The sequence below is a fragment of the Tinamus guttatus genome, unplaced genomic scaffold, assembly GCF_059628265.1.
Source record: "Tinamus guttatus ecotype Peru unplaced genomic scaffold, ASM5962826v1 Tinamus_guttatus_pri_ptg000169l, whole genome shotgun sequence".
NCBI lineage: Eukaryota > Metazoa > Chordata > Aves > Tinamiformes > Tinamidae > Tinamus > Tinamus guttatus.
This window is the reverse complement of record NW_028288703.1, coordinates 367,223-384,038: the sequence shown is the minus strand read 5'-3', so window position 1 is coordinate 384,038 and position 16,816 is coordinate 367,223. Positions and strand designations below refer to the sequence as shown.

The 16,816-nt window shown below is 37.9% G+C and overlaps 1 protein-coding gene across 2 annotated transcripts in view; it reads right to left on the bottom strand.

Moving 5' to 3' along the window:
- FAM120A (family with sequence similarity 120 member A) overlaps window positions 1-16,816 on the bottom strand; it is a 49,533-nt gene that overhangs the window by 16,162 nt on the left and 16,555 nt on the right. For both annotated transcript variants that reach the window (XM_088522867.1, XM_088522868.1), the window contains exons 4-11: window positions 14,530-14,658; window positions 13,957-14,053; window positions 12,834-12,931; window positions 12,238-12,521; window positions 10,759-10,846; window positions 6,869-7,093; window positions 5,224-5,398; window positions 549-798 (exon numbers count right to left, since the gene is read on the bottom strand). In XM_088522867.1, coding sequence (XP_088378993.1) covers window positions 549-798; window positions 5,224-5,398; window positions 6,869-7,093; window positions 10,759-10,846; window positions 12,238-12,521; window positions 12,834-12,931; window positions 13,957-14,053; window positions 14,530-14,658 — 1,346 coding nt within the window. The remainder of the gene's footprint in view (window positions 1-548; window positions 799-5,223; window positions 5,399-6,868; window positions 7,094-10,758; window positions 10,847-12,237; window positions 12,522-12,833; window positions 12,932-13,956; window positions 14,054-14,529; window positions 14,659-16,816) is intronic.

The window sequence follows — 16,816 nt, the reverse complement described above, 5'->3', positions numbered from 1 at the left end:
CCCAGTTTTCAATCTGAAAATTAAACAGGTAATTTGGCCCTTGTGGTTTCCTCGTTAGTACTATACTTCAACTGCAGTTACCATCAGGTTATCATGCAGGTTATCATCACATCAGCCACATGAGCACAAGGAATCCAACACGACAGGCAGAACATCATGCACGTAAACTCTCCATGCTGCTAAGCAGCTGTCTATGAAATACATTCTCTTTTGCTTTACAACTTCACCACCACAGCCACTGAGACACCAAATGTTGTTTTCTAGTAGGCTGCAGCCCTGAGTGTAACAAATGCAAACTAATTCAAATGCTGTAATGGCCTCTTAGCAACACCAATTTTTTTTTTCTCCTCCCTTTTCGCTCCAGAAAAAAAGCCTTGAAGCTTCTAGGACTCCCAAATTGACATTCTAAAAGAAAAATACCGCTCCATGAACAAATATAAATTAATGCTTCTTAAACTCACAGTTTAATGCAGTTAAATATGTCAGACAGATTAGGCAGGACAGCAAAACCTTTCCTTAACTCTACTTTACCTTAAGGTAACACTGACCTTAGTACACAACAGAGCACCATAAGATGAGTGGGCACATTAGTTGGATTGAGCATTGCTGGTGTATCTGATCTCATACAGGCCAAAAATGCCCTCATCCTTCGGTTCTTATCTTCGACTGCTTTTCCCAGCCACAGCTTCTTCAGATTAGGACAGGTCCATTCCCTGAATGCAAGTGCTTCCACCAGCTCAGGGGTTTGCGGAGATTTGCCTTTGTAAGCAGCCCATTCTTTAATTATCACCGGTGAAACTACAAAATGACACAGTTGAGGGGGGAAAAAAAAAATCAGTTAAAAAGTATATTTTGAAAACACTGTATGAAATCTTTGTGCTGCAAGAGCATTACAACACTCTATACGAATCATCTTTGAACCGTGATCACTTACAAAGCAGGCACATCCAAACAAGTAAGAATGTTGACATTTTCAAATGAATATACAACATAAAGGACCTACATGTAATCTTTGAAAACAAAAAAAAGCGAAATCTGAAAATGCAGTACTACTGTTCTACTGACATTTTAACATCAGCACCCTCTGGCCTGGGAATGACCCCCGGTTTGACACAGGTCTTCACTCGGCCCAGCTATGCAGTATGGAAAGACTCAAGGAGCTCTTTAAGGAAGCGGCAGGTTACAGCCGGACGGAGCAGGGGAAAGGCGCCCTCCTCCTGCTGCCAATCCCTCCACCCGGGCTGGGAAGCCCCACAGGCTGCCCACATTCCTTCTGCTGTCACACGTCAGCTCTACAGATGCTCCGCCGTTAGGGGCAGCGTGTGGCAGAGGCCAGGACCCGCACGCCCCAAACCTCCAGAACATCCCTGAGGCCTCTCAGGTGCTCTTCTGGAGTAAAAGCACTCTAGCATCACACTTATATTTAGTAAATCAAAGGAAAGCTTTACAAAGATAACACACAGCAATGAAAATAAATATTTTGATATAGTTGGTAACCTCACTACAAAATCATGTTCTATTTTGGTTGCTCCTGATTTTTTTTTTTTTAATATGCCACTGAACTGTTCAAAACAGGCTTCAGCAGCCAGGAAAGCTACTCCATTATTTGTGCAGGGCTTGTCACCCTGCTGTTCCCTTCTCCTTTAGTCCTCTGGACAGCAGTAAGCACGAATAAATGAAAGGATGCATTTTATGTGGGTTTCTAACTAGTAGATGATTTTAATTGCTTTAGGTCTTAGAAGGGAGAGATACTTTTGGACCAAAAACTTCTCACTGCTCTCAGTGAACAGCTGGGAAACACAATGGGTTCCATGTGGAACCGCTTCAACTATTCAGCAGCAAAAAAAATAAATAAATAAATAAATGAATCAAACTGTAGATAGTTAACATAAAGTAGTTATTTGTGTTTTGGATTTTTTATCTTCTTTCCTTTTGATACCAGAGGCAATATTCCTAGCTATTCTCAGCTTTTCAGTCTGGATGCCCCTCCAGAGGCGAGCAGGTAATACTCTCAGATTATATGCTTAAATACTCTCAGAAAACATTTTCTTCAACTTTTATGACTCCTACACAGCAGACAACAGCAAGAAAACAAACCCCTACAAAACACAAATGTTTTGTTAATTTTTCTATGCACAACAACCTCAAGTTTACAAAAAGGAAATATTTTATGTTTTATGTCTATGTTTTCTATCTGCAACCCTGCCTTTCAACATCCAAAATCAGTTCAAAGCTTTCAATCTCAGGATGCCAACTTCCACGACTCTGTGAGATTAAGAACACAGTAAGAACACCTCAAGTATCTTCTTTAGTAGTATGCTGCCTGTAGAGGCTACATCAAAGATGAATCCTGACTTCAAAATTCTGAAAAACCATGGTTACTACTGGAAAGGTAACCAGTTGTCTTCAAGAAGGGTTTAACATAAAGGTCACTGTGGTGGCCTGGTAAACAGTGTCCTTTCTGAAAGATGGGAAAGGGGAAGTGTAACTGTATCGATTGACAGGTAACCACAGCACTGTTCACTCAAATCTAAAATTTAATGCAACAGACCAATCTAGGACATGTCCATATCTAGCTATTTCTCCAGGGCATTTCTTGCACATTTGACAACTCTGTACTGGGACTGGTGCCAAAACTACTGCCTTCCTCAGCCTGTGAGGACAGATGTCCTTGGAGGAATGCTTTATGTTTTCCTTCCAGGACTTCCACTCAGACATAAGAAATGTCTATGACAAATATACTCTCTATGAGAGTATGTTGAGCCAAAACAGAACAAAGCTAATTTACGTTTTTTTTTTTTTTTTAAATACTAAACTCCCTCCTGCTGCTGATAGGTAGATTTTAATACTCAAAGTAGTAGCCTAAGTAACTGTGCAATGTGTTAACACGTGCTTTGAAGTCAGACCGAGCAGAAAAGGTCTGTATGAATCTGTATTAATGTGACCTGCTTGATAAGGACACCAAAGATGAGCTAGCTCGTGCAGACTGATGGAGCTGCACTTTCAACCTGGTGGTCTCTACCAACCCAAGCACGCCTGACTGTGCAAGGGGCGACTGCCCCGGAGACGGCTTCCCTCTCAGCAGGAGCAGTGTCCACTGAATAGGCGGCTCATGGAGAACGGCACAACACAGGGCGGCTCAGCTTCAAATAACAAACACTTGGATCCAACCAAGAGTTACCACAGCTTGTACGAGCGTGCACTTTCCCCAAAAGTACAAAGAGCTAATGGTTTCTTACATGCCTATGTATTTATTAGAACTTGGGAAATAACCCATTTCATGGCTTGGAAAGAATAGCAAGTCAGACATTTTAACTCCATCTTCTCACAAGCAAGGGAAGCATACCCTCTGCTTCTCAGCTGGCAGTAAAGGCACGTTAAAAACTTTGCTATTCAGCTTTTTATATCCCCAGGTAGCACACATGAGGACACATATAGCACAACCATAACTAAGCAGGCAAAAACTCACTGATTGCCTCTTCCAACTGATTTTTTTTTTTGTCTTTCCAACTACATTAAATAACAACAGGTTAACAACAACAGGTTAAACAACAACAATTTAAAAGGTGGTAAGAAATTTGTTTTATGAAAAAATCACTTTTACTGTTTTGATATTTAGCAATACTATTGACATGTAAAGTTTAATATGCACATTTCATAGCTTCTCAAAATCCTGACATACAATGTACTTGGAAATTATTCACCAGAAAATCACTACGCTGCTAGTGTTATGGTCTGTACAAAGATGATGGATTTGCTCAGGCTGTTTAAGTAAAGGCTGTTTCTCCCTTACTGCCTGCTACAGTCTCTGGCCAAAGCTCAGAGCCTTGTAGGAGAGGCGATCAAAAGCAAAGCACTCCTGCATCACAGCTCCTTCAAACTACAGGCTTGCATCTTAGCTCAGTTTATCTTTACTGCCTTTTTTAGCCTTGCAGTGAAGCAACTAACATTTGGGCAGATGTTGCACTTTTTAAGAGCATGGTCAGTCCTAAGATAGAAGTAGGTCAGGTAGCTGAATGTGTCCTGCAGCAAGATTTGCCCAAGCTTCTGTAACAATAAACCAAGGCAGCAGCAGTGTTCTTAGCCTCTGCAGAGATAAAACCACCAAAAAGCAGTATAAACAAAGAGAAAACAGAGATTACACAGGTATCTCCGGTAGTCTACAGGGAACACTCTAGGTTTACAAGATGAAAATATTCTGAAGACTGAAGCAGACCTTCAGCACGTAGCTATTTCATCCCTAAAATCCTTATAGTATACTCTTAAGGGCAAGAATCTAATGAGCATAAACTAGTATGACAAGTAACATTACTGCTTCAAACCCGAATCTTCTATCCTGAAATACTATTAGACACATGTCAGTTAAAAGGGTTATTTTTGTGCTCTAGAGCCACATTTCAAGCATGGCAAATTACACAAGAAAATACAAATATAAACAGTTTTTTCAAAACTGTTTAACAATTATATCTTCCATACAAAGATGCAAAAACAACTTCAAAATTAAAAATGAAAAGGGAGAGGAAAAGAGAATGAAAATAAAGTTTAGAACTGATGATTCATATTTTTACACTTACATGAGGGTTTGAGTGAACATTCTAAGCATCTGCCTCTTGAATACAGTCTACTGACAGCAGACTCCTGTATATAAATACTTTCCTGTTGCTGCCAACCGCTTATTACTTTAGCTTTACTTTAACCTTTAAGATGCTAGTGTAAAGTTCAACCACTTCCTTTTATGCATATTAAAAAAAAGAGAAAAGAAAACACTTTACATTTTAACTACATTTTAACTACACATCAGGTATAGCACAGAGAAAGTTAAGGACATTCAACATTTTTGAAAAAACTGTATACACAGCTGTATGTATGAACATGGAATAGATGTTTCCTATAATCAAGTTCTGCAATATACTTTGAAAATTATGACAAAAAAGTTGCTACTTTGTGCAAGCCTGACGGTAGCTTGAATATACATTTTAAAAAGCAAACTTCAGAACTTGCTTATAAACGGTACCATTTCTAGATGCTAACTACTATAGAAAATAAAATTTTGAACTAAAACATCTTTTTCTACAATCCATAGGATGACAGAACCTATAAATTATGCCAGCTTTAGCTACACTCATGAAGCCTTAATAACTACTCTCATTCAAATCATGGTACAAATTGATATACAAACGCAGCAAAGGGAAGAGAAAGAAGAATGGATTCTACGGTACATACATTCTGGTGGAAGTCTGTTCTTTCTAAAAGCAAGTCTTTCAGTTTTCTTTCTGCTTTCTGCCAAACTAAACAGGACTCCGTAAACATACTGACGAACTGGCCTATAAAGCAGAGCAGCAGGAGGCAGGTCTTTGTTGGCTTCATCTTCTATAGAAACTGCAATTTTTATTTCACCCTTTGTATGAAAGAAAGCAGAAACACATCATGTGTTACAGTGAACAGAAAATGTTTAGATATCCACACTAAAATTAATCTCATCCAGTTCAGAAAAAACATGATTCAGCAATAATGCGGATGTCAGACATGTGGAGGTAACGCTAGAGGAGGATTACCCTACGATCTACTTGCTTTCCTCCAAGAAGACTCCAGTCTCTGATCATCCCTGCCACTCTCCAACTTCTCCTCTCCACCACATGCCTCTTTTCAGCAGAATTATCTGCAGTTGAGGATTACCTTCAAATCTTGATACTTTCCAAAGTGAAAGAGTACATATGAAAACAGAGTAATGTGCTTATAGAATTAACAGACATTCAGAGTACACTTGAAGAACAAATGCTAAAAGCTGATGCAGATTTCAGATATTTAAAAAAAAAACACTCATCCTTTCTAAAAAAGGCTGCTCTAGCTTTTAAGCGTAATGATTTGAAACAGTATTGGTGGACTCAGTATAAAAATATAACATTTTGAGCAGAACTGGCAAAAACAGTAGGAGCTACCATCCTTTATTGTGAGGGAGGGAAACACATTCCTTGGACCTCTTGATTCTTCCACTCTTCTCTTCCACAAATATTGAAGGTGCAAGAAAGGAACAACAGTACAAGATACAGTGCAAAATAAACATATGGAGAACAGGGAATTCAAAGCCAAACCTTGATGCAGCAACGTTTATTTGAATACACGTCAAACCTCCTTCATGGACTTTACTGCTCTCCTTTTTGTAATGAAAGGATTTTTAGATGAATACAAGTTAACAGAAAGTGTGCACAATGCCATTTTGCTAGGTGCTGTACAAATATGTACACTGGGGGAATCAATGTATGTGAACTAAGACTAAGTGTTTTGAACAGGATTAAAATATTCTGCAGAACAGGATTAAAAATATCAAGTTCTGTTTTCACTTAGAACAGATGATGAAATAAACTTCTGTCTTTTGATGGGATGGGAGGTATCAAATTGTGAGGGAAATCAAGTGTTCTTGAACACTGAATATAGAGAAGACCTGGCAGAGACACCAAAACGCATACGCAAAAGTTATTAGATGGAAATATATTCTCTCTATATATATATACATATGTTTGTGCGTATGTATATAAATATATACACATCTACCTATATATGTATATACATGTGTACGTATATACATATACACACACACATAGGTACATAAAAATATTAAATATTCAGGAAAAAATGAGTAATTCTGTAAGTACCTCTAACAGTCCCCTCTAATTTATTGGAACAATGCATCAGACCGAAACAGTGATTAGGCAATATAGAGAAGTTAAAATCATCATCAACACTGAAAAATCACCATAATTCAAAGCAACAAAAAGGATGTAAAATCACGATAGGGTTAGCCAGAGATTGAAGTGCAATTGTCTTTACAGAATCACTGTTTTGTAGTGCATAATTTTAAATTTCGTACCTTGGTTAGGACATGAAAGATGTAGGGATACATTAACCCCTTCTTGTGCCTGTGTTCTGCAACTCGTAATACTTCAGGTGCTACAGGAGGTAATGGAGGGGTAGTAATATCCATGTGATTTCTGGTGGGCATTGACAACAGGCATGGGATTTGTGGATTACTGGCTTGATTCCCTTTGACATCAGCTGCCTGACTTCCTGAAGAAGCGCTAGAGGAACCTTCTGCCTGTAACAGAATACACAAAATAAAGTGCTTTTTCATGTGTTTGGAAACACACCAGAAGTTTAGCCAACAGAAATAAGAGATTTCCTTCTTCACTCACTGAAAGTAATAGTTGCTTCATGTTGTGTCAATATGTAAAATACATTATCCAAAGTCTTCTAAAAGATTTTTGAAAACTAATTACTTTCTGAAGACCTTTATCTTTTGTTTGCTAGCAAAAGGCGATTAGTGAAGAAAAAAATGGACAATCTGGTATGATAAAGCTTTTACTGATGAAGAGCAAGAACTATTGTTTTCTTTAACTGTATTTGCACAGTGCAGCAGGTGGAATGATGATCTCTTAATAACATGCTGAGCATGACCAAGATACACCAACTAGTTGGGTTAAGCATAAAATAGATCACAAATTCACATAGTCTTTAATTTATCTAGATTGCTATTAATACCTCTATTCTCTGCTTATATTCCTAAACATAAGGAAAGGAAATGTATTCCAGAACAGGAAAGTCTATATAGTGAATTTAAGATACAAAAACAAAACAAACAAACAAAAAACAATAGCTGAATTTGAAAGTCCTATAGGTTTCACAGTTTTTAAACTTAATCAATCTACTTTGTGAATAACTTAAAAATGGAAAATTGCCATATTTTCTGATTGCTAGATATTAACATGGAATTTAGTTTCATTTCTAGAATTTAATTCATAGACTTCCAGCCAAAATATGATGCATAAACATGTACTGTAAGCCTAAGAGTAAATAAGGCTTTTATGAGCATTGGTGTCATAAATTCATTTGGCCTCCACAGTACAAGAGGGATGTGGAGCTGCTGGAGAGAGTCCAGCACAGGGCCACGAGGATGATCAGGGCCTGGAACATCTGCCCCTATGAGGAAGAGGCTGAGGAAGCTGGGCCTGTTCAGCCTGGAGAAGAGAAGGCTGAGAGGGGATCTAATCAGTGTATATAAGTACCTCAAGGGAGGGAGTGAGGAAGATGGTGCTGGTCTCTTTTCAGTGGTGGCCACCGACAGAACTAGAGGTAATGGCCGGAAACTGAAGCACCAGAAGTTCCACAGGAACTTAAGGAAAAAATTCTTTCCTGTGAGGGTGACAGAGCACTGGAACAGGCTGCCCAGAGAGGTTGTGGAGTCTCCTTCTCTGGAGATCTTCAAAACCCGCTTGGACGCAGTCCTGTGCCACGTGCTCTAGGTGACCCTGCGTGTGCAGGGGTATATTATCATAGCAATCTTTAAATAACTATTGAGAATAACATTTATTTTGTGCTCCTCCTACTACATTATGAATTAGTATTTTCAGATTTACACAAAACTTCTCATGCTCCATGAGACATAAACAGCAAAGCTGAAACTGAAAATGGTCAGAGACATTAAATCTCGCAGAAAGCATGAGGAAAAACACAGACCCAAGCCAACTAAGCTAGGTTCATATCATACTCTTATGAAAAAGACACAAAACAAAAAACGCACATAAAAGCAAAAATGAACAATTTTCAAAAAGCCTTCAAAAAATAAAAATAATAATAAAAAAAGAGAGCTCTAACAAAATACCAAAGTACCAAGGGGGCAACACTACATTTTAAATACAGGATTGAAGAGGCCAAGAGGCCCACCAAAGGATTGTATTTTATAGCTGGCAATCCAGGAATTTTGTTGCTGTGTTAACACATATATTTCCTCAACCGACTGAAGATTTGCGACTCCACCAAGCCTAAAACAGTGACATTTGATCACAAACAAATTTACACAATTGCCTTGGACTGAAGAGAGCAGAATATCCAACTGCAGCAATATAATATCCCTGTTTGCACTACCCAGCTTCTTTTGAGCCTGTTAAAGCTGAGGAATTGCCATAGTTACAAGTAATTTTTTTAGCATTATGCATCTGCCCAAATGAGGTGAGTGTGCCTTAGTCATATCACACAGTGATCACACTGTGAGGCAACCACAGTCAAAGTTTTTTGACATCTAAATCAAAGAGAAATGAATATGAACACTGGTGCGACCTGGAGGTGAAGTTAGATTCTGACCACATAAAATGATTGTGAAATTCACATATCTCCTTCCAAAATGGAAATCTTCAGGAAATTTGTAGTAATTGATATAAAGAAAATTAAGAAAAACAGAAGTATAAACATTTCTTTTTTAATAATTTTGTTTAGAGCTCCACAGGAAATTCATCTACAAAACTGCACTCACAATTCCTCCTGCCACGCTTAACAGATACTGCTATCTTCTCCTGCCACTAAAAGCTGGAGCAGCAGTTTGCTATTAAAAAAAAAAAGCGAATAAAACTCAAAACATTTACACGTTAAATCGGATGCATTTCGGTTGAGCTGCATGCATAAAAACCATTTCAAAGTTCAGACACTGCTTATACAGCTCTAGGTGTGTCTGAACAGAGAGACGGGCAGCCCCCGGGCTGAGCCGGCCCCAGCCATCCCGCAGGGTGCACGGCCACCGGCTCCGGCTGTTCCCCCATCGCCACCCCCTTCCTCACAAGGCCATCGTGGGGGATGCACCAGGGTTCCTAAGTGTCCCCTCGCAGAGACAAGGAGCAACATAGCGGGTCGCAGCAGCGTTTTGCACGTTGTGACTAAGCCACAGGCAGATACAGTTATCGTACGGGGCGTTGCCTGCAAAAATAATAGCGCTGATGGATGAAATCATCGGCTTGATATTTTAAGCACAAAGCCAAGCGCCAAAGTTTACTGGAATTTCTGTGCCAAAGGTACAGGGAAAACATTCTTCTCTCTTCCTACAGCACAAGTAACTCACAACAGAATGGCTCTTTAATTTCATGACAGATTGAGTAGTTTGTGTACAGTTACCACAAAGATACAGAGATACAAAGTGTAAACGCTCTGAGCATTCTTGCTGAAACACTGCAGAACCACCGAACAGGAACCCTCCAGCTCTTAATTTGAAAACGATTTTTAAATTGTTTTTTACCAGAAGAAATTTAATAGGATAATGTTAAGTCTTTAGCAAGGGTTCCGTCATCCCACCCTTAGTAAAGTCCCAGTACATGCTAATTGGTACCACAGAGCTATCTTAAGATGCATTATGTGCAACTCACACCAGGCAGCTGTAACGGACATTTACTCCTTTGCTGAGCTTTAATACACACAGCTGAAAGCAGCTATCCACCCAGAACAGTCTCTGTGGCTAATTTTAAAATGTGTGTTAGAGGTGCTCTCACTCCATTGTAGGTTACAGGGGCTGGACTCTGTGCTTGTTCAATTGAGTCTACTGCACTCCTTACTAAAATCAGTAGTAAGTAGAGTAGTACAGCACTTTAAAAAGGGTAGCAATACTCAAGGATGAGATCATTGTAAAAACTAAACAAATTTATGGGTTTGTTTCTGTTATTTTGCATCTAGCATTCTCTAACACAGTCAATTTTCCTTTTCATATATATATTTTATATTTTATATATATAAAATATTTCTTCTGACTTCTTACTGTATTTTAAAGCCATTGCTTTGTAATTCACAAAAGAATTTGCAAAAAATTACTCCAAATTCTACAGATTAATTCTGAAACTTCTACTCAAAAGTTTGCCATTGAACAACGTATTACGATATTGTTGTTACTGAACAATTATTACAAAATAGTGAATTGTGCTGTTTGGAACTTAGGGAAGAAATTACCTTTGTTTGGTCACCCAGATCTCCACGTGTTTGACTTTCTGACTGGGTTCCTGTTTTTTCCCAGCCTATTTTGTTCCCACTGACATGGCTGAATGACAACATAAAGAAAAAAAAAGCATTAATGCAATGGTTAAGATACAATGCAATAGTTCCATTAACAGTGACAAAAGGTTTATCAACGAGAGACAACTTTAATTTTCAGAGATCCTATGTTTTAGAAATGATGATTTGAAGTCCAGAAGACACTTCAGCTACATTTTTTCATTTACACTATGTTAGTATTCAGATTATATTTAAAAGCTATACAGAAACTTTTAAAATTAATAAATAATGTTCAAAACAGGGGAAGAACTTTAAATATTCTACACTATGCCAAGTAAATTTCCTCAGTCAGAAGACTAATTCAACCAACAGTGATATAAATAATACTGTCTGCACTTTAGTTGCTAAATTCATTCTAAATTTACAGCATAAAATACAAAGACAATACTATAAAAAATCTGAATTTTACTGAATATTTACTGAATACTTCATATTGCTTTTTCTAAAACAGCTAAATATCCAGTTCTGTACTTCATGGAAACCATACACACTTATTTGGTTTAATAAGCAAGACACATTAATACATTTAATGTAAAAAGACTACACCACAAAAGCAAAGTCTAAGCCATCTTACGTAACTGCAGATACACTCAGAATTTAAAAACACAGAGAAACACATATTAAGATACAAAGGCTCAAGCATCCAGGAAAATGTTTGTAGACTTACTAAAGCCACAGGCTTTGTTCCTCACATACTGAGCTACCATAACTAACAAGACAAAAGCAAATACAAACAGTGTCTGTTCAGATTTCCTCTTCGTAGGTCAGTTAGTAGTAATCAAATGAAAGTCTGCACAACTTTATGGACACAGATAGACATCTGATCTAGCAGCAATCAGAAATATTTTAGCACTACAAGGCACATCAATAGGAAAGAGCATTTTCACTGCTGCTGACTTCTACACAGGCTGTCAATGAAAGCTTTTCAGTCACTGCCTTAAATTTTGAACTTGACATTCAGGTCTCACTGCAAAATCACATTATCCTAAAATCCTAGAAGTGTAAAAATCACAAGGTCACAGATATTTCATATTTTTGGCCACTGAAATTTTAATGAATTATAATGTGAAGTAAGACTATTTTATATGAATATAAGGTTTTATGACATTTAACCAAAAGCTCACTGAATCTTTCCTTGTTTTAATAAGCTGTTAGAGTAGAATTGGAGTGGAGAAAAAAAAAAGACTTGTTTAGTTTTGCTGTTTTTTAAAGAACAAGATGACCAGAGTGTACAGATGTGTTTGCAGAGTAACCTGAAAGTCTCTCATATCACCAACACGTAAATTTCTTTACTTCTAGGATTCCGACAAAAAAATCTGAAAATAAATTTATTTTAATAGAAGCCAAGTAGGAGAATATTCTCATGGAAAAACTTACTTCACTGCACCTCCACTGCCTTCATCATTGTCGGAGGAGGAAGATGTAGAAGAGGCAGGAAAATAGGTTGAATCCACATGATTAGGGCTCCCACTCTGAGCTGGGTTGATGGGAGAAGATCGTTCATACAATGGTGTATGTTTTCCTTCATGAGGAATGTTACTGTAGTTGTTCTGCTCAGAAAGACTTTTTCCACCTGTTTCCAAGGTGATGGCTGGCTCAGAGAGACTATATGGGTATGGACCCTGACCTTGGGCACCACCCTGATTGGACATCTGCTGGGCCTAGAATAAAGTATTTTTTCTTAAGCAAAGGTTCAAAAAAACAACAAAAAAAAAGATTTTTCTTTTAAAACAACATGTGTTGTGCAACTAAGTGGCATTTTTCAAAGGTAAGCAATTAAACCTCAGCCTTCTTGAATGTTCACAAAAATGCTTCTCCTAGCTAGGTCTGCAGCATCGTTATAGTTGCAAAGTTAAAATTTACAGCAAACACCTGGGCTAAAAGGCAAGTCATACACTCCCACCTTGATTTTAATTCAGCTGGCATAATGCATTTCTTACACTTAGCCCGAGAGAGCGGAAGGCTGCACTTACCACAGGTTTTGCTTGTAGTGAGGTCTGTGGAATGTTAAGCATCTGAGAAGGAACATATGGTGGCACTATACCAGGCATTCCAAACTGATTTGGTCTGGCTGTTTTATTGCGAGCAGGGGAGGAGGGGAAATAATACACAGGAAGAAAAAATGCACTCATGAAAATGTTCATTATTTATTTGACACAACTTTTACCTTTGTCCTTTTTATCCTTTTCATTTCTGTAGTTTGTAATTCTTGTTCTATTAGCATTACTGTTTTCTATTATGCCTTTTACCTCTTAAAAAGTACATTTCCTCTGTAACATGTGAAGCCTATTTTATTTGTTTCACCTTCACTCAACTGTTTGAATCTCTCACTAATGCCTATTTCTACAGGGATCACTGGAAGCTTAATGGGAATAAAGTCCAAGATTGGCCCTAATCAAGAAGTTGGCAAAAACAACAGAGAACATTTAATGCTGATAGTTTCTATCATGACTTAGTGGAGCCCTAATGCTCTTTCATATAGCTCTTTGAATGTAAAGATGTAAATAGAGGAGGAAGACATGGACATTAGTATACCAGTATGGTCACTGAAACACATATGACTGAAATGTGCAGGTAAAAGTATATTAAAATATGTTTAAAAATCAGGTATGCTGTAGGTGATCAGCAGTCAGGTGGTTATATGGGGAGTTAACCATGAAAATCTGTATTGCCAATACAGCATTTGATTGCAATTTAAGCAGCTATACTACAGCATCAAAGAATCAATCACTATAAAGTGATTTCTAAGGTATGTCAGAAAAGTCCAGTGACAAACTGGAAACATATTCTATGGAAAAGAAATAGTAATTGTCTTCACAACTGGAACCAGTGACTAGATTTTGTCTCTTTACTGCATTACCCTCTCAACGGCCCTAATGCTGGAACGGAGTCAGCACTAGCTAAGAACAAAATCAGGTCAGATTGTTATTCTCATTTTGGGGAATAAACACAACCTCTGCCTGAAACCTAAGGAAAATCTGTCTTTCAAAACATAATCTTCAAAAGTTAATGAAAATTGTCAGTAAATATAAGCATTTTTAAAAGATTCTGTTGGTAACAGCTTTTAGTTAAAACAAACATTTATTTAATACTTACCTAGGTAATGTGGTGGATGAAATGGCATAGGCTTATTAGTTGCTGAGTAATAAGCAACTGCTCTCTTAAATCGCGTAACTTTGTCATCTGTTCTAGACTAAAATAAAAAACAAAAAATGATCTTCCATGAGCAAATCCAGGCATATCATCTATAGGTCAGCACACTACACTAACACAGCAAGCTCGCACTGGATCACATACAATACTAAAGCCCAAGGGCCCAAGAGTACTATGACTTCGTTCCTTCACAAATATCACAATACTTTGGCAAATCCTGCAAGGATAAAAGTTTGAAAATATTATCTTCACATACCATAGATTCACAACAACAGTACACAAACAACAAAATCCTTTTGGTTATGAATGTAACTTTAGAGCACTGAGAGCAAAAAATAACATCTTTACCTTCCAAAACCGTAGGAAATTAAATTAGGGCACAAGACATTTACCAACAGTTACAAACGATTATTTTCACTGAATCCAATTCATTCGGGTTCATTGAATCCAAGAACACTTTCTCCAGAAAAAACAAACAAACCAAAAAAAAAAACCTATTTATTATTTTTATTTTACCTGTGAATGTTGGAAAACATCTTTTGCTATGGCATCCAAATCAGTGGTGTCCTGAATATTACGGACGTAGTCAGCTACGGCTTTGATCACTACATCACAAGGTGGTAAAACTAACTGGTGAGCACGTACCTATGTAAACAAGCACAGAGGTTAATATAAAACAACACGGCTGCCCAAGGTACTTTAGTTATGCAGTAGAGAGTTAACATATCTATTTGCTGAAAACATGTTCAACAAATTCCTTGACTGTCAGATTTACTGTCCACATATTTTGGGGTTTTCCACTTTGTTTTTACGACTCAACTTTGAAACAATAGCTGATGCATTTTTCACTTACAGTTTACATGAAACCTCTCTGGAAATATTTGTTGATTTAAGCATCAGATCAACAACAAAGTTCACAAGACTATTTTACTGCTTTTCAATTGCATCTTGCTTCTACAATATAAATCTGGATCTAAAGTAGGTATTTTACAGATATACCAAAAAGGTCCAAAATTTTGATTTTGGCAGAATTTATATTCTGAGTGCACTGCAGCATCAGAATTGCTAAAGGAAAGCCACTGGAAATAGGAAGATCTCTATGTGTGCAGGAAGGGGAACAGACAAGACTCTGTCAGGGGTATCGGTTTTCAAAAGTATACAGAAACCTACCCCAAAAATGCTACCTGAAGATATTACAGTTTATTAATGTTTTCAAATTTTGTAAATCCTGTATAAACTGCAGTAAAATACATGCATACGACTTCACACAACACCTAACATATTGTAGGCAAGAAAAGATTTTTATTTGCATAGGCAAGAAAGAACGGATGGATCTTCGCTTGTTGCTGCTATTCCACCTGGGATACAAACGCACTTTTGTTGCCTTTCAAGAATTTCAGTGTCAGCACAGGCATATAAATACCCGCTCATTCTTTTTGCAGACACATCTCAAGCTTTTCAGAACACAAGTTTATTAATAATAATGTTTCAAAACTTCGGTATTAAAATAGTTGATGTGGTAACATCCACTTTGAGACATGCCCGACCTTGTACATTAAGCATTTTGAATGGATGAGAAACACATGCTTCAATGTTACATTTCCCTCGCATATATGACTTGAGACCAAACAGACCACAGATTTTTCTCTAAAACTGAGAGTCCACAATATATTTCTACTCAAGTCTTTCTTAGAAAAAAATGAATCCCATTGATTCACTGGTCACTGACTCAGGTCACGGGTTTGAGAAGATCAGAATCACTTGGATTCTCGAACAAAAGATCTCTATCTGCAGTAAGAATGCATGGGATGAACTTGGTGGGATGAGTTCCCGAGGTTCCCGATGGATGAAGTTCCTGCAGTTCAATGACACCAACAACCGCAGATGGCTCTTCTCCCGTACAAGGGAAGTTACAGACTCTTCTTCGGCCACGTGCAGAAAAGGAAGGGAACTGGGTCATCCTGGAAACTTCAGCCTTCCATATCCCAAAGCCCGTATTGACAAGTCTAGTGAAAATACACTGATCACACATCACTCATCACAGTTATGGAAACCACTGCTCTTGTGTGGACTGCGTGCTCCTGTAAGTACAGTGGGAACTATAAGTAGAGTGGGTCAAGTAGCCATCAAGGACCACTATAAAATTAACAGGTATTGGAGCATATTGCTAGGTGAAAAGATCTGGTGGACTGCAGTCAGTTTTCTACTATTTTCCCTCTTCCCTGTACAAATTGCTTACTCAAAGAAACAGAGAAGAGGCCTCCAACCAGGCTTATTTTGACACCGATAAGCACATGGTATTTTCAGCAAGGCTGCGTTGCTCTGTTCTGGCCAGCACCAGCCTTCTCCTTCATCCTTTACACAATCGCTGTCTTCTGCCCAGGCCAGACTCCATTCTCTGCTTCGTAAGACACCTCAACAGCTAAGACTTCAGATCCTTAACAACACCAACTCCATCTCCCTTTCACGCACTTCCTCAATAATCCATTTGACTAAGATACTGCAGAAAAGGCTAATAGTAGGACACAATTACAGAGAGGGTTTCACCATCCAAACTCAATATAAATCTCAGCAACACTGCACGACGTCTTTCAACTGAATAAGGTGGAGAAATCTGATAAACTACCCAGAGCTTTCCATTCAGACTTTATTTCAGAGCCAAAAATCACAATATAAAAACAGAAAAGCTATAAGAAGAAAAACAGTTTTTTATGGATTCTAATAACTACTCCTAAATTATACTTTTGTTATCTACTTGAATTCAATATCCAAATCATCTTCTGAAAAAATAGGAGAAATGAAG